The 12,957-nt window shown below is 40.8% G+C and overlaps 2 protein-coding genes across 11 annotated transcripts in view; both read right to left on the bottom strand.

Annotated features, from left to right (window-relative positions):
* Positions 1–4,874, bottom strand: part of ccdc14 (coiled-coil domain containing 14) — a 12,710-nt gene extending 7,836 nt beyond the window's left edge. The window contains exons 1-7 of one of the 10 annotated variants that reach the window (XM_008430083.1): positions 4,790–4,874; positions 2,181–2,224; positions 2,036–2,111; positions 1,769–1,841; positions 1,236–1,337; positions 810–914; positions 60–422 (exon numbers count right to left, since the gene is read on the bottom strand). In XM_008430083.1, coding sequence (XP_008428305.1) covers positions 60–422; positions 810–914; positions 1,236–1,337; positions 1,769–1,841; positions 2,036–2,111; positions 2,181–2,224; positions 4,790–4,792 — 766 coding nt within the window. In that variant the 5' untranslated portion in view covers positions 4,793–4,874. Of the gene's footprint in view, positions 1–59; positions 423–809; positions 915–1,235; positions 1,338–1,768; positions 1,842–1,988; positions 2,112–2,180; positions 2,225–2,341; positions 2,463–4,789 lie in introns of those variants that run through there. The other 9 variants (XM_008430092.1, XM_008430122.2, XM_008430072.2 and 6 more) reach the window with 9 other exon arrangements.
* A 616-nt stretch (positions 4,875–5,490) lies between these two features.
* Positions 5,491–11,548, bottom strand: ddx4 (DEAD (Asp-Glu-Ala-Asp) box polypeptide 4). The gene is made up of 22 exons (XM_008429974.2): positions 11,429–11,548; positions 10,444–10,476; positions 10,289–10,337; positions 10,117–10,164; positions 9,991–10,041; positions 9,270–9,335; positions 8,995–9,039; positions 8,888–8,914; positions 8,759–8,812; positions 8,652–8,687; positions 8,545–8,580; positions 8,427–8,468; positions 8,205–8,347; positions 7,988–8,140; positions 7,723–7,877; positions 7,526–7,655; positions 7,294–7,460; positions 7,078–7,223; positions 6,352–6,451; positions 6,016–6,286; positions 5,837–5,938; positions 5,491–5,756 (listed from the first exon to the last, which is right to left on the bottom strand). Exons 2-22 carry the CDS (start codon positions 10,462–10,464, stop codon positions 5,679–5,681), a joined length of 1,920 nt encoding a protein of 639 aa, XP_008428196.1. The 5' UTR covers positions 10,465–10,476; positions 11,429–11,548; the 3' UTR covers positions 5,491–5,678.
* Between the last annotated feature and the right edge of the window lie 1,409 nt (positions 11,549–12,957).

The raw sequence follows: 12,957 nt of genomic DNA, 5'->3' as shown, positions 1-12,957 counted from the left end.
GACAGACAGACAGACAGACAGACAGACAGACAGACAGACAGAGAATTTCATTTGAGCACCTTGTCCAGCGATCAGAGCCCGGACTTCTTCCAGCAGAGAGTGGAGCATCTCCTCCCTGCAGCAGCCCTCCGTCAGGATGCAGCCGGCTGCACCATCAGCATCTCCCATAGGAACACACTCGTCCTTCCCATCACATGCTGCAGATGCAGAGCAGGAATGGTTCTGATCCCTCAGCACTGCGCCGGACCGCTGTGAAGGAGGTACGGAGGCAGACTGGTGCGCAGACGTCTGACAACCCGCAGACAGAGACTGAACAGGCAGGGTTGGTTTCTGAGGAGGATGAAGCTTCACTCCGGAGTGTGGAGCCGGAGGGGTGAAGCTATGGGCGGCTGCTGGTTGGCACCGTTCTGAACTCTGAGCATCTGAGGGTGGAGAGGCAAAACAAACATGGCGGTCTTAGGAAACAGAGGTATGCAGGTGTAACTTAATAAATAATAATAATTTTTTTTATTAATTTTATTTTAGGAATTTATATGAAAACAAAATGAGAGTGTAAATCCGATATTTATCTCAACTTTATAAAAATACCTTTTGTTTCATGTATTTTGCCAAAAACCATAAAACAATATTTACATCAACTTTATTTGATCAGGGAAAAAATGGACGATTCAGAAACCTGGTCCTGCCATAAAAATTTTTATTATTTTCTTAAATCAGAGTGTTTGAAATAAATCCCTCTGTGTAAATCTACAAATTATATGGAGTTTCATTTTTTGCATTGAACTACTGGAATAAACTGAACCACTCACCAGCTGATTTTATGGCCGGTTTCTTTTCACTCGCCTTCCCCTGGGAGGTGGATCCTCTTGATTTGATTGCGCCACCCTTTACAATTCTTAAAAGAGCTGGAGTACCTTCCACACACACACACATACTCACAACACAACTAAGTACAGGGAAAATAACCTATTCCAACATGCAGAAGATGGTAGAGACTTGCAGCTTTAATAAAAGCTGCTTCTCCGGGGTTCTGATTCAGTGGGTCTAAATACAGATGCATGCCACACTTTTCAGATTTTTCCTACGCAACAAAATCTTGGAATTTCTGTTTCTACTCTGTTGGTTTATCACCTAAGATCTCAATATAAAAGAACCAAGCATGCGTTATGTTGGAGGGCACCATTACATCCAAACTGGGTTAAAATCAGGAACTGAATTCCAAACACACCAAGTACCTGCCTTCGCTGGGAATTTCTTTCCAGGCTTTTTTCCTTGGAAACTGGAGGATCTTGGTTTGCTCGTTACTTTCTTTGGGGTTCTCTGAAGACCTGCTGATGCTTAAACATACAACACATCAATTTTTTTTTTTTAGATTATTCTGCAGGAGGATAATTCAATTGAAAGCTGTGAAAGGATTTCACTGAAACACGTTAGAAAACTGACTGCCAAAAAAGGGGCTGATGTTAAAATCTTTGTCTTCTTCTGTTAACCTTTAAAGAAAGCATCATCATTCTACATAAACATGGCTTCAGATGCAGGAGAATGGTGAAAAAAGCAGCTCTGTGAGTCTAAATTAACACAATTCTGCAAAGAAGTGAGCCAAAAAAAAAAGATGGCTTCTTCCTGTCTGAGCGGCCTTTCAGTCCATGTTGGTACATGTCAGGAAACACCACAAATATGAGGCCACGCAGTTCTTCAACTCAAACAGACACAAACCTATGATAAATGTCACAGTTTTGAGTCCAAGTATGAAGGAAAGCAATCTGACCTGCTTCGTCTGCCATAAGAATGCCACTGAGCAAGGCAGCACATTTGTCCAGGCCCCTATGCAGTGTGGTGACCTGAGGGCAGAATGAACATTTAACCAATCAAGAGGCTATTCCAAATAATGATTTTCATCCTGGTCAGGGCTTCATGGTGTGCAGAGAATGGGTTTTATAGAGTCTAAGAATGAAATCTGGGCAGTGCTGAGTATTTACTGGTCTTACTGTCATTGTTATGGGCCTGGGGACTAAAATCCCTGGATGATTCTCACCTGGTCCTCTGAGTCTGTGGAGTAGAGAGAGTAGTTGGGCTGAGGTTGGGGTGGACGTCCTCTATCTGGAGGCTCTCTGATCACCCAAAACAAAGACACCATAAAAAATATTCCTTTAAAATCTATTCTGAACGTTCAAACTCACCGGCTCACTTTAACTTTTCCTGTTAGTCTTCCCGATGTCACCACCTGGCGGTTATAATGAGAAAAACACAGCTAGGTCAGACGTAAGTCCGTCTTTATCCCATGTTTTAGACTAATAGCTAATATAGTGATTAAACCCCTTCAGCAATCCGGAAGTCATACTTTGTCTCGCGCTTTTCCACTCATGGTTTCCCCACAGTCAGTCTAAAGGTAGCAGCTGGACCTAGACGTGGACATGTCTCTAAGGCGCTAACCAGAGGGAAAAGACAACTTTCAAAGTAATCACTTCCGCTGGAAGCATGATATCTAACTAACCAATKGCGTTATGCTGCATTGACTCTCTACTCGGAAATCTAGAATTCCAAGTCATTAAAACGAATTGAAGTAGAAAATCAGACTCGGAACGTCGGAGGTTCTTCAACTCTAATTTTAAAAACCAATACGACATTCAAGTCGAAAAAAGTCTGTATATAATACATAGAATGCCGCACTTATAACGAATGCTTTTTAGGTGCAGCGAACGCATCATTGTAAATGACTCCGCCCACACCCAGCGGCCTCCCGTAAACATGCAGTGCTYTTTTATAATAAAGAGCGTGAAGGGATTTTTGTATTATTTATCCCAGGTCGACAGGGTGGGTCCGTTTAGGAGATACAATGCAAACACGATGACGCTGAAATAATCTGGAGACCAAGCAACTGTTTAATAGAACGGCATATAGGCCCATTATAAATAGAAAAACAGAGAAAATGTCCACCAAAAAAGAGCAGAAATGTTTTCTATCAAAAAACCTTGGAAATGTCTGGAGTGCTGTGGAGGCGCAGGGGCAAAGCACAACCCACGTATTGAGGCCTTGGTCCTCGTGGCCGTGGTCGCAGGTTCAATTCCCGGCCTGGTGACATTTGCCGCATGTCTTCCCCCTCTCTCATTGCCCTCTTTCCTGTCGAACTACTTTCAAATAAAGGCCACTAGAGCCAACAGAAACTTGAAAACTCGAACATTTTTTTTACTTTAGAAACTCAGAAATGTTCCTGGTCCCCCCCCAAAAAATTAGATTATTCTCAAAATTATAGCTTTTTGGTGGAAATTTGCCAAATTCATTTCTGTCTACAATGGCCCTAATACTCTGTAGTAGTTTCAAAACTTCAATTGTAAATAAAAGAAAAACTAATTTCTTAATTCAGGTCAGGGTTAGATATGGAATGTACAAATACCTCAGTGGCACATCCACAGTTTTGGGGACCGCTGTGGAGTTTTCAGAATATAAAGATTAGCGAACCCTCAGCATCCTCTTCATAAGACTGTTTTAACAGCTCTTCAGTCAGATGCTTCTTCAGATCGCTGAAGAAGCATCTGAAGAATGCATCTTCAAAAATACAGCAGTCTGTAAAAAAAATACAGACTGCTGCAGGAAATCAATCAGTATTGACTCTTTAAACAAACTTTTATGAGTTGAATTCAGTCACCTTTTGGTATTAATAAAGTCTTATATAATTGACACATCTGGAAGGATAATGGACTAACCAAAGATTAGATGGAATTATTGCATGAGTGGCTAGACTAATGATTGACAAATACAGAGCAATGGGACATTAGATGATGGAATATAGTCTGGAAACATTCCAAAGTTATCCAACCCTGGAAAGTTCTACACATTAGGAACCCAGAAAAAGGAATAAATGGCCTAAGTCCTTTTTTTTTTCCCCATTTAGTAGTTTTGCAATAAAATGCTTATTTCAAATAATGTTTTTCCTTTAAAATAATTATATTGGAGTTCTATGGAGCTAGATTTGTTTCACAATTATTCAATAAAAAAAATCATGTCAAACAAAAAAGTAGTATTCAATCAAAAAAAATTCAAACAAAAAAAAAATCTCAACTTTTTAATCATAAAAACATTTTTTTACGAAACAAAAATATGTTTTTAAAGAGTTTTGTTTTAACTGAAATTACACCTTTTTGTTTGAAACTTTTATTTTTGCATATCAGAATTTTTTGGTTGAGTCTTAAGTTTTTTTTAAGCTCCTGTTTTTTGGTTGAACTCAACGTTTTTTGATGGAACTCAACTTTATTTGCTTGCGAATCTCACATGAACATTCTGGGCGGGGCTTAAGAACGAGCAATGTAAGACGTGTTCCGATTGGTTAGCGCTGACTAAAGCGGATGACTCCGACTCCCTGAGATCTGAGATAAATAATCTGCAGTCACTTGACGTGTGGTGCAGATTAACGTGGACATTGGTGCAACGATCCGCCGTTTTCCCACTTTAGCTTCAATGCTAGTTAATACACACACGCGCGGCACACACGGAGGATTACGCAACAGTTTTTAACACTTATTTCCTCCGGATCATTTGCTATTTTCCACGCTTAATGCCACTCGACAGAGGTGCGCTGGTTAACGAATTCAACATAAAGACAGGCGAATATTACACAAGTCTAGTTTATAAACTTTACCCAGTGCTAACATTAGCTAGCACAATATGCTACCAGGGATCGCGGCAGACAAAATATGTAACTGTCGTCATTAGTTGTACAAGATTTCTTCTTTGAAACAGGGTGGACACTTTAGTAGCTGCTAAACGGTGTAATTTTGTGAAGATAACTTACCATTCACATTCTGTGTCCCTTCACCGAAGCCCTGCAGTTCGGGACAGAGTTCCTAGATCTCAAGGAGTCATCCGCTTTAGTCAGCGCTAACCAATCGGAACACGTCTTACATTCCTCGTCCTTAAGCCCCGCCTAGAATGTTCATGTGAGATTCGCAAGTAAATAAAGTTGAGTTCAACCAAAAAACACGAGCTTCAAAAAAAATCTACTCAACCAGAAACTTAGGCTGTCTACAAAAAAAATTGATATGCAAAAAGTTTCAAACAAAAATTTTTTTCAATTAAAAAAAATAAAACTCTTAAAACACGTTTCATTTAAAATTATTTTTATGATTAAAAGGTCTAAGACTTTTGTTTGAATAATTGTGAAACAAATCTAACTCGAGTTCATTTAAACATGCATTCTTCAGGGAGTTTACATTCTGTGCTGCTGACCATGATGAGTTCCACTCTTACTGCCCACCTGCATCACCTGGAGTTCTGCTAATCACATCAGTTTTCATCTCCTGTTGCTTTGAACTGTTGCTTTTAAGTTTAGATCGATTGATGGGAAAACTGACCGTCAGAAGTTATATTGCAACTGGAAAGCTGAGCTTTTACCTATAACTTACCTCATGTGTTTTGACTTTCAGCAGTATAAACTGCTCACCATTTATTGTTAATTTCAGAAGTGTCAATGCTCAGAAGAAATAAAAACAAAATTTGATCAGCAGAATGACAGTTTTAATTTATCAAAAATTGAAATCAAAACTTCACAATGTCACCAAGTAAAAAAAAAGCTGCATGCAAGCCCGGGGTTCTACATTCAACATTCACAAGCTCAAATTCCCCAGGATTCATTTAACACTTAACAAATTGAACCAAACAACTAAATCAAGTCTGGAGAAGCATCACTCCCATTCCTCGTCATCAGCTGCAGCCTGGGCAGCCGGCTGGCTCGGCCCGCTGTTCTCCTGGAAGGAGCCCGTCTGCAGACACACAACACAGCAAACATTTTAGAAGAGCAGAAAATCAGACATGGCTCAGAGTCAGAGTGGAAGTAGATTACCTTTCTGGAATCCGTGGAGCCGAATGTTTTCTTTGGGTTGAAGCCGGCGCCATGGCTGCTGAAGGCAGACTCCTCTAACCAAGGCGGCACTTCCTGCTGCGCCTGTCAGGAGAGAAAAACAAAGGTTGTCATCAGGCTGTTATCACAAGCTGAGAGAAAATCAGAGCTCAGAGTCTCACCTTCGACAGAACTGTGACCAGAGAGCGGGCCAACCCCCCATCAGCCTCTGGGTCAAAGAACGACACGGCTCTCCCAACGTTCCCACAGCGTCCAGTTCTCCCAATACGATGGACGTATTCGTCGATGTCCTTTGGGAGGTCAAAGTTCACCACATGCTGAACATCTGGAATGTCCAGACCACGGGCAGCTACAGAGGTGGCCACCAGAACAGGACATTTCCCGGAGCGGAAATCTGTCAGAGCCAGCTCCCGTTCCCTCTGCTCTCGGTCACTGCCAGACACACACAGTTACCATGGGCAACAACAACAACAGGAGCAGATGGAGGAGTGAGGTACCCATGGATGCTGGTGGTTGGAACTTTCTCCTGGCACAGGAACACAGCAATGAAGTCTGCTTGTCTCTTGGTCTCCACAAACACCATGGTACGCTCCGTTCCTGCACAGAGGTCAAAAGTCATCAACCCTCAGTAACGTGCTGCTACTGGTGTAGCAGCACGTTATCTGCTCCACCAGCTGAAACGGTAAGTGATCGTGTTTAATCCTTCATTATGTGCTCCACTTGTTTTGTTCCATGGGCACAAAAATTATGTAGCAACTTCAATCATTCACTTTCTTAAATATCTCCAGTGAAAAATATTCATGGATTACTAGTATTTTTTTTTAAACAAATACCAATATGAACTTCAGTCTTCACTATAAACAATTTCAGGTTTTGCATCACCTTTAACTGCCAGGTTTAGCAGCTAAATTTAGTTCCTTTATTGTAAAACCACAACATGAAGAGTTTTTAGTTTCAGGGTCAAAGGGGATCAATTTTTACATTTTATTCAAAGTTAATAAACAGTTGGTTTAAACACTTGATTCAAGTTTTGGACCAGGGGCACAGCTAAACATGCTGAAAAAAGCATTTTAAAGATTTGGAGAGAGAGAAAAAAAAAATTTTATGCAATATTTTTTCCCAATTTATGTAAATGGACAACCTGGCCAAGTTTTGTCTCATTTGCATAAACAGTAAAAGCCATGCACAGATATGACGTAAACAGTTAACAGCCAACAGTGTACCTGTGGTTTTGAGGATATCAAGCAGCTGCTCCCTCTTGGAAAACTTGGTGACTTGTACAAACTTCTGTTCCACATCGCTGCAGGCTCCGCCCACAATGCCCACAGCCAGGAACAGATAATCCGGCTTTAGAAAGTCGGCAGCCATCCTGTTTAAGGAGAACCATGAATGAGGTGGGGTCATGAAGGTGAAGCTGGAAGCCTGTGTGTTCAACAGACCTCTGGATGTCTTCAGGGTAGGTGGCGCTAAACATCAGAGTCTGACGATTCTCCTTAGACGGCATCCCAGGTGAGCCAACCAGGCGCCGCATGTCTGGCTCAAAGCCCATGTCCAACATCCGGTCGGCCTCGTCCAGCACCAGGTACCGCACCTTACTCAGTCCTACCTGGAACGCACCCACTGAGTTCCTCTTTGTCTTACCCAGAGGAGTAGAAGTGTTCCTGTCCTCACCTTTCCTCTCCCGATCATGTCCAGCAAACGTCCAGGAGTTCCACACACCACGTTACAGCCTTTCAGGATTTCCCTGATCTGGTATCCAGTGCTGACTCCTCCATAGACCACAACGGGACGAACACACGTCCTGAAACACCAGGAGGAAGAGACTTCAGCTCCTGCCTGGCTGGCTGGTTTCTAACCGTCACACCTACCCATGAGCAAACTTCCTAGCCTCCAGGTAGATCTGGTTGATGAGTTCTCTGGTCGGAGCGACTATGACGGCTTCGGGTTCCTGTGTCTCACTGAAGCGACTGGCCGCCACGCCGTCCGTCATGAGCTGCTGCAGGATGGGCAGCAGGAAAGCAGCCTGGAGGACAGGAAGGAACGCTTAGTTTAAGATTTTACACACTGGTTGGATCGTATCCAAAAGTAAAATATTTTTATCGTCCAACAGAATTCCTATCTTTAAGATCTCACCGTCTTCCCAGAGCCGGTCTGGGCGCAGGCCATGAGGTCTCTGCCTGCAGAGATGATGGGGATGCCATGCTTCTGCACCGGGGTCGGCTTCACGTAGCCAGACTTACTGATGTTTTTCCTCAGGGACTCACACAGGGCCGCCTCGTCAAAGGTCTGAGGGACAGACGGAGTCAGTGTGGCTGCAGTCCTCCATCAGACACACAGCTGAGGGACTCACTATGATGGCCCTGGGGGGGTTGGTGCCGCTGATGTCCACCAAGATGTCGTCATACTTGTCAAAGTTGATTCCACTCTTATAGTGGGAGAAGATGGAGTCTTCGTCTTCGGGGAGCGTTGGAGGAACGTATGTGACTCTCGGTTCTGTGGGTCAGAACAGCAACACCGGGTTCTAGGCAGCAGAACATGCTGTGTTTATCCAAGAGCCCGGACGATCACTTACTGTCACTATCAGGGTCATCCTTGACTGGACCTTGGTCTTCTCCTGCAGCACATAGAACAGCCATTACAGATTCACACTCACACACATCAGTTCATTCTCTCATCCTAAAGCCTCAAACCTGGACTGAAGGCCTCTTCATCTTTTCCACGGTAACCTGCAACGACAAACACAGTGAGCTCTTGCTGACAGAAAAGTCCTCTCAAGCTGAAGGTCTGGGTGACCAACCTCCACGGAATCCTCCTCTTCCTCCTTGCTCAGCATCTTTAACACACAAGCAGTGATTAGTCAACAGCAACACCCGTGTCTGCAGAAAGCTGTGCATCCACTGGTACCTTGTCTGAATCCTCCTCTTCCTCCCCGACCTCCTCTTCCTCGCCCTCTGAACCCTGCCAATCAGAACAACAATCAGCCAATCAGGAACTCTTGGAGCAGCAGAAGGAAAACCTTCAAGTTATTCCTACCATTCTCATGAGCTCCATCACCATCCTCTGCAAATCAGAGACCAAAAGTATTAGAGGCTGATCAAATCCCAGGAAACCAAACCAAAATAAAGATTTACAAACGTTACCAGAGAAACCGTCCGAGTTCATCCTGTTGAATCCTCGGCCACGCCCTGATAATAGAACAGTAGAGTAAAAATAGCAGCTCAAAGTCAGCCAAGGTTTTTTGTGTAGATAGCTGGAGAACAATACACTTAAAATACTTGTGGAACTGAATCTTTATTTGACTGTACTGGAGTTAGATTGAATATTAATGGAACTGGTCTGCTGTGATCTGGTGCTAAACATAAACAGATTTTTTTTAAAGTGGACAAATGAAGGTCTAGTCTGGTTCAAGTCTCACCTCGACCTACTCTCCCACTGAAACCATGTCTTTCCCCGTCTTCGTTAGAATCCCTGCTGTCTCCATCTGCAACAACAAACCTGAAGGCTTAGAACACTAGAGTTCAACAATTACTTCTATGCAGACTGATCCCTGATACTGCAGCAGGTCGTTTAAAAACGCAGCAAAACCTTTCATTTAGATACAAGAACCTAGATTGGAGCAGTTTTTTTCAATGTCTTGGTTGGTTGAGGAAAAAAACAAAATCAAAATGGCCACCATAGTCATAAAAGAAATTTTATTTTTGCACTAAATTTGCCAATATTTATCACAATTCAATAAAATATTCAATTGTGATAAATGGTATTAGATCATTCATAGGCAGGCCCGTATAAATTATATTTACTGACATTTTTTATTTCTTAAGATGGTTGTCATGAAAAACTAATTTTTGCACTGAAATTGGAAATTGGATGAATGCGTTTGGTTGTGCCATAGAAATCCTACATAGTCTTGATCTAGTGATTCTCTTTTCTGGAGAAAACAGTTCAAAATGGTCACCATATGACCTCAAACTCTTAGACTTGTATCCACACAAGAATTTTTTTTACAATAATATGCTGCACTGTAAAGACAGGGAACACCCTGTCTCCCCCTGCACTGGATTTCACCAGTATTGAAAATGGATGGATCACTGTACCAAATTTTCTGTTGAAAACCATTAAACTGAAGTAATGGGGACCTGCGCTGGAGTTCCAAAATCCTCCTCTGCCTCTCCCTTTGCCTCCTCGACCTAAAGGAAAACATCCAACTCAGTCTCTGTGACTTTAAACTGAAAAATCAGAGACTGCTTACAGCACTTCCTTACCTCGTCCAAATTCACCATGGTCACTTTTCCATGAGTCTCTTCCTGCCGCTTAGAAAAAACAGTTTAAAGATTAGGTTGTTTTTTTTTTAACTTAGCTACATATCCTCCATTTAAATATGCTGCAGTAGAATGTAGTTACTGAAAAACCAGCAGGAGATATTTGAAACTATACCATCATTAGAGGAATAGCTGGCTGCTGTAAATGTACTTGCTTTAGTTTCCTGTAAAGTAAAAAGTTAAATCACACATTGACAGTTGGAAAACACCACAGCTTTAAAGTTCAGTTAGCAGCAAATATATTGGTCAATTAAGAGATAAGTAGCTTACCTCTTCTTCCCACTCGTCCATATTTATGGAAATCTTTTTTAAAAATAAAGGGAAAAAAATTAATTTTTTTTCCCCTCTCCATAAAAATTACTTCAGAGTAATAACTTAAGTTTTTACCAGTAACTTAACAGGATCATGGTTTAAAAATCTTTAACCCTTTTAGAAAGCAGGGCCATCATTCTTCTAAATTATTTATAGTAGATGTGGGAAGGCAAACCACAATATAGAAATATGTCTAAAGCTAGAACTTTCTCTTGCACCCCTTAAAAAAAGGCACAATAAACTACGGGAATGCCCAACACAAGGGAATAAATATTTTTTCATTAAGTTTTTCTAATACTCTTYGGTATAACTCATATGAAAGCACAATTGAAAAGTTATAAAATTGAATTCCATGGTTTTCCAGACGTGTCAAGAACCCTGGTTCAATAGCCCGTTATCATTTGAACGCCAACTTCGACGTCAATGCCTCGAAAACCCGGCAAACACTGTGATAACTGCTACCAAGCTAATGTTCCAACGACGGGCTGGTTATGGATAATTGAGAAATGAAGCCTACAATGCGGTCTCCCGCTAATTATGTCACTAACACAATTGCAGCACATGTCAGTGTCGTCCTTATGCGAAGCCACGACCGCCATGTTGCCACAAACGTCAAGGAAGCAGCTTGGCGCCGGTGCTCCGCCGCCATATTTGTTACAGCTTGCACATGTTCCCAGACATGAAAACTCGCTGAAGCATGGCCCGTTTCTAGCTAAGCATATAAAATTTTACGTAATTTTCCATAAAAATTAACAATATAAAAACTATTAACATTTCAAGTTTTATCGGCGTGATAACATTGCACTTTCAACAGAGCTCTTCATAAAATTAACTTTGACCTAAAAGACTCAAACGTTATTTTATTTCGTTGTTTTAATAACTAATCTTTTCTCATTGGAAGTGGGAATAAAAAGCAGTAAAACTATAAACTAGCTAACATTACCTTTAGCTTCTCAGGTAGAAAGCTATTCTTGTGACTGTCTCCCTCTGCTTTCCAATCACGTTTGTGACGGAGAGCTCACGAGCTAGGGTAGATGACACGGATGGTTGCCAGGTCCGTTTCTGTCCCGCTTTACTGGAGCATGTTGAGAATACTAAACAAATTTCGTTTACGTAATTATTCCGTTTGATTTATCGTGTTAGCTTATTTAAATCAGTTGAATAAAAACAGTCAAATACGAAAATTATATTATGATTTTCTACATCTAAGATAGTATCAAAAGTATAAATGTGAAAATAATTAAAGTAGCTTTGCAAGGAGACTTTGCAAACATTTGAATGTGAATGTTTCTTGGGACATGCTGATGGGGTTTTGCGAATGTGATCAAACGTTTTAATTTAAACATGTGAAGTATGAGCGTCGTATAATTGATCGATTAAATTCGCAACACATAAAATATACTGGATTGAAGTGTCAACACTAACATTATACTTATAACGATGATTGCCATAGCGTGGAATTGTGTAAATAACCAATAGTTATTTTCTGACAGTTTGAAAGCAATACTTGTTTACTCTTGGCGATCCCGCAGTAAAAAATATCTTGGTATGTCAAGTCAAGTCAAAGTTTATTTATATAGCACATTTACAACAGCCTCAGCTGACCAATGTTCTTCACAACAAACACAACATCACAAGCTCATAAACCCTTACTTTATCTTTCTTGTGATTAATGTATCTGGCTTTGCAATTAAGATGACCAAATGATTGCTCTTAATTACATGCCATTAAAAATATCCAGAGCCTTCTCCAGATTTGAGAGTCTCAGAGGTCTACATAAAACTCCTTTGATTCCATGCTTCATGTTTGACCTCTGACCTGTTCTGTCAACTGTGGAACCTTATATGGACAGGTATGTGGCTTTCAAAATCAAGACCAATCAACTGAATTGACCGCTTGATGGACTCCATTTAAGTTGTAGAAACATCTCAAGGATGATCAATGGAAACAGCTCCATTTTGAACTTCATGGCAAAAGTTGTGAACACGTCAATATAATTTCTTGAGTTTCCGTTTTTAATAAATGTGCAAAATACTAATAATCTTATTTTCTACATTGTCATAATGAGTTATTCGTGGGTTGAATTTTGAGTAAAGAGATAAAATTTTTTATAGTTTGGAATTAGGCCGTAACATAAAATGTGGACAAAGTGAAGCACTGTGAATAGTTAGTGGATGCAGTTTGTTCTTGCCCAAACATACAGGTCCTTCTCCAAAAATTAGCATATTGTAATAAAGTTCATTATTTTCCATAATGTAATGATAAAAATTAAACTGTCATATATTTTAGATTCATTGCACACCAACTGAAATATTTCAGGTCTTTTATTGTTTTAATACTGATGATTTTGGCAAACAGCTCATGAAAACCTAAAATTCCTATCTCAAAAAATTAGCATATCATGAAAAGGTTCTCTGAACGAGCAGTTAACCTAATCATCTGAATCAACGAATTAACTCTAAACACCTGCAA

This window comes from Poecilia reticulata, linkage group LG2, assembly GCF_000633615.1.
Source record: "Poecilia reticulata strain Guanapo linkage group LG2, Guppy_female_1.0+MT, whole genome shotgun sequence".
In the NCBI taxonomy this organism is placed as follows: Eukaryota; Metazoa; Chordata; class Actinopteri; order Cyprinodontiformes; family Poeciliidae; genus Poecilia; species Poecilia reticulata.
This window is presented reverse-complemented; position numbering and strand designations above follow the sequence as displayed.

Excerpts from the sequence above, each read along its gene's own strand:
- ddx4 (XM_008429974.2), bottom strand. The coding sequence starts at position 10,464 with ATGGACGAGTGGGAAGAAGAG. Across the intron at positions 8,469-8,544 it reads TGAAGAGGCCTTCAGTCCAG|GAGAAGACCAAGGTCCAGTC; the intron begins GTTTGAGGCTTT and ends TATGTGCTGCAG. Across the intron at positions 6,452-7,077 it reads TGATATCCTCAAAACCACAG|GAACGGAGCGTACCATGGTG; the intron begins GTACACTGTTGG and ends ACCTCTGTGCAG.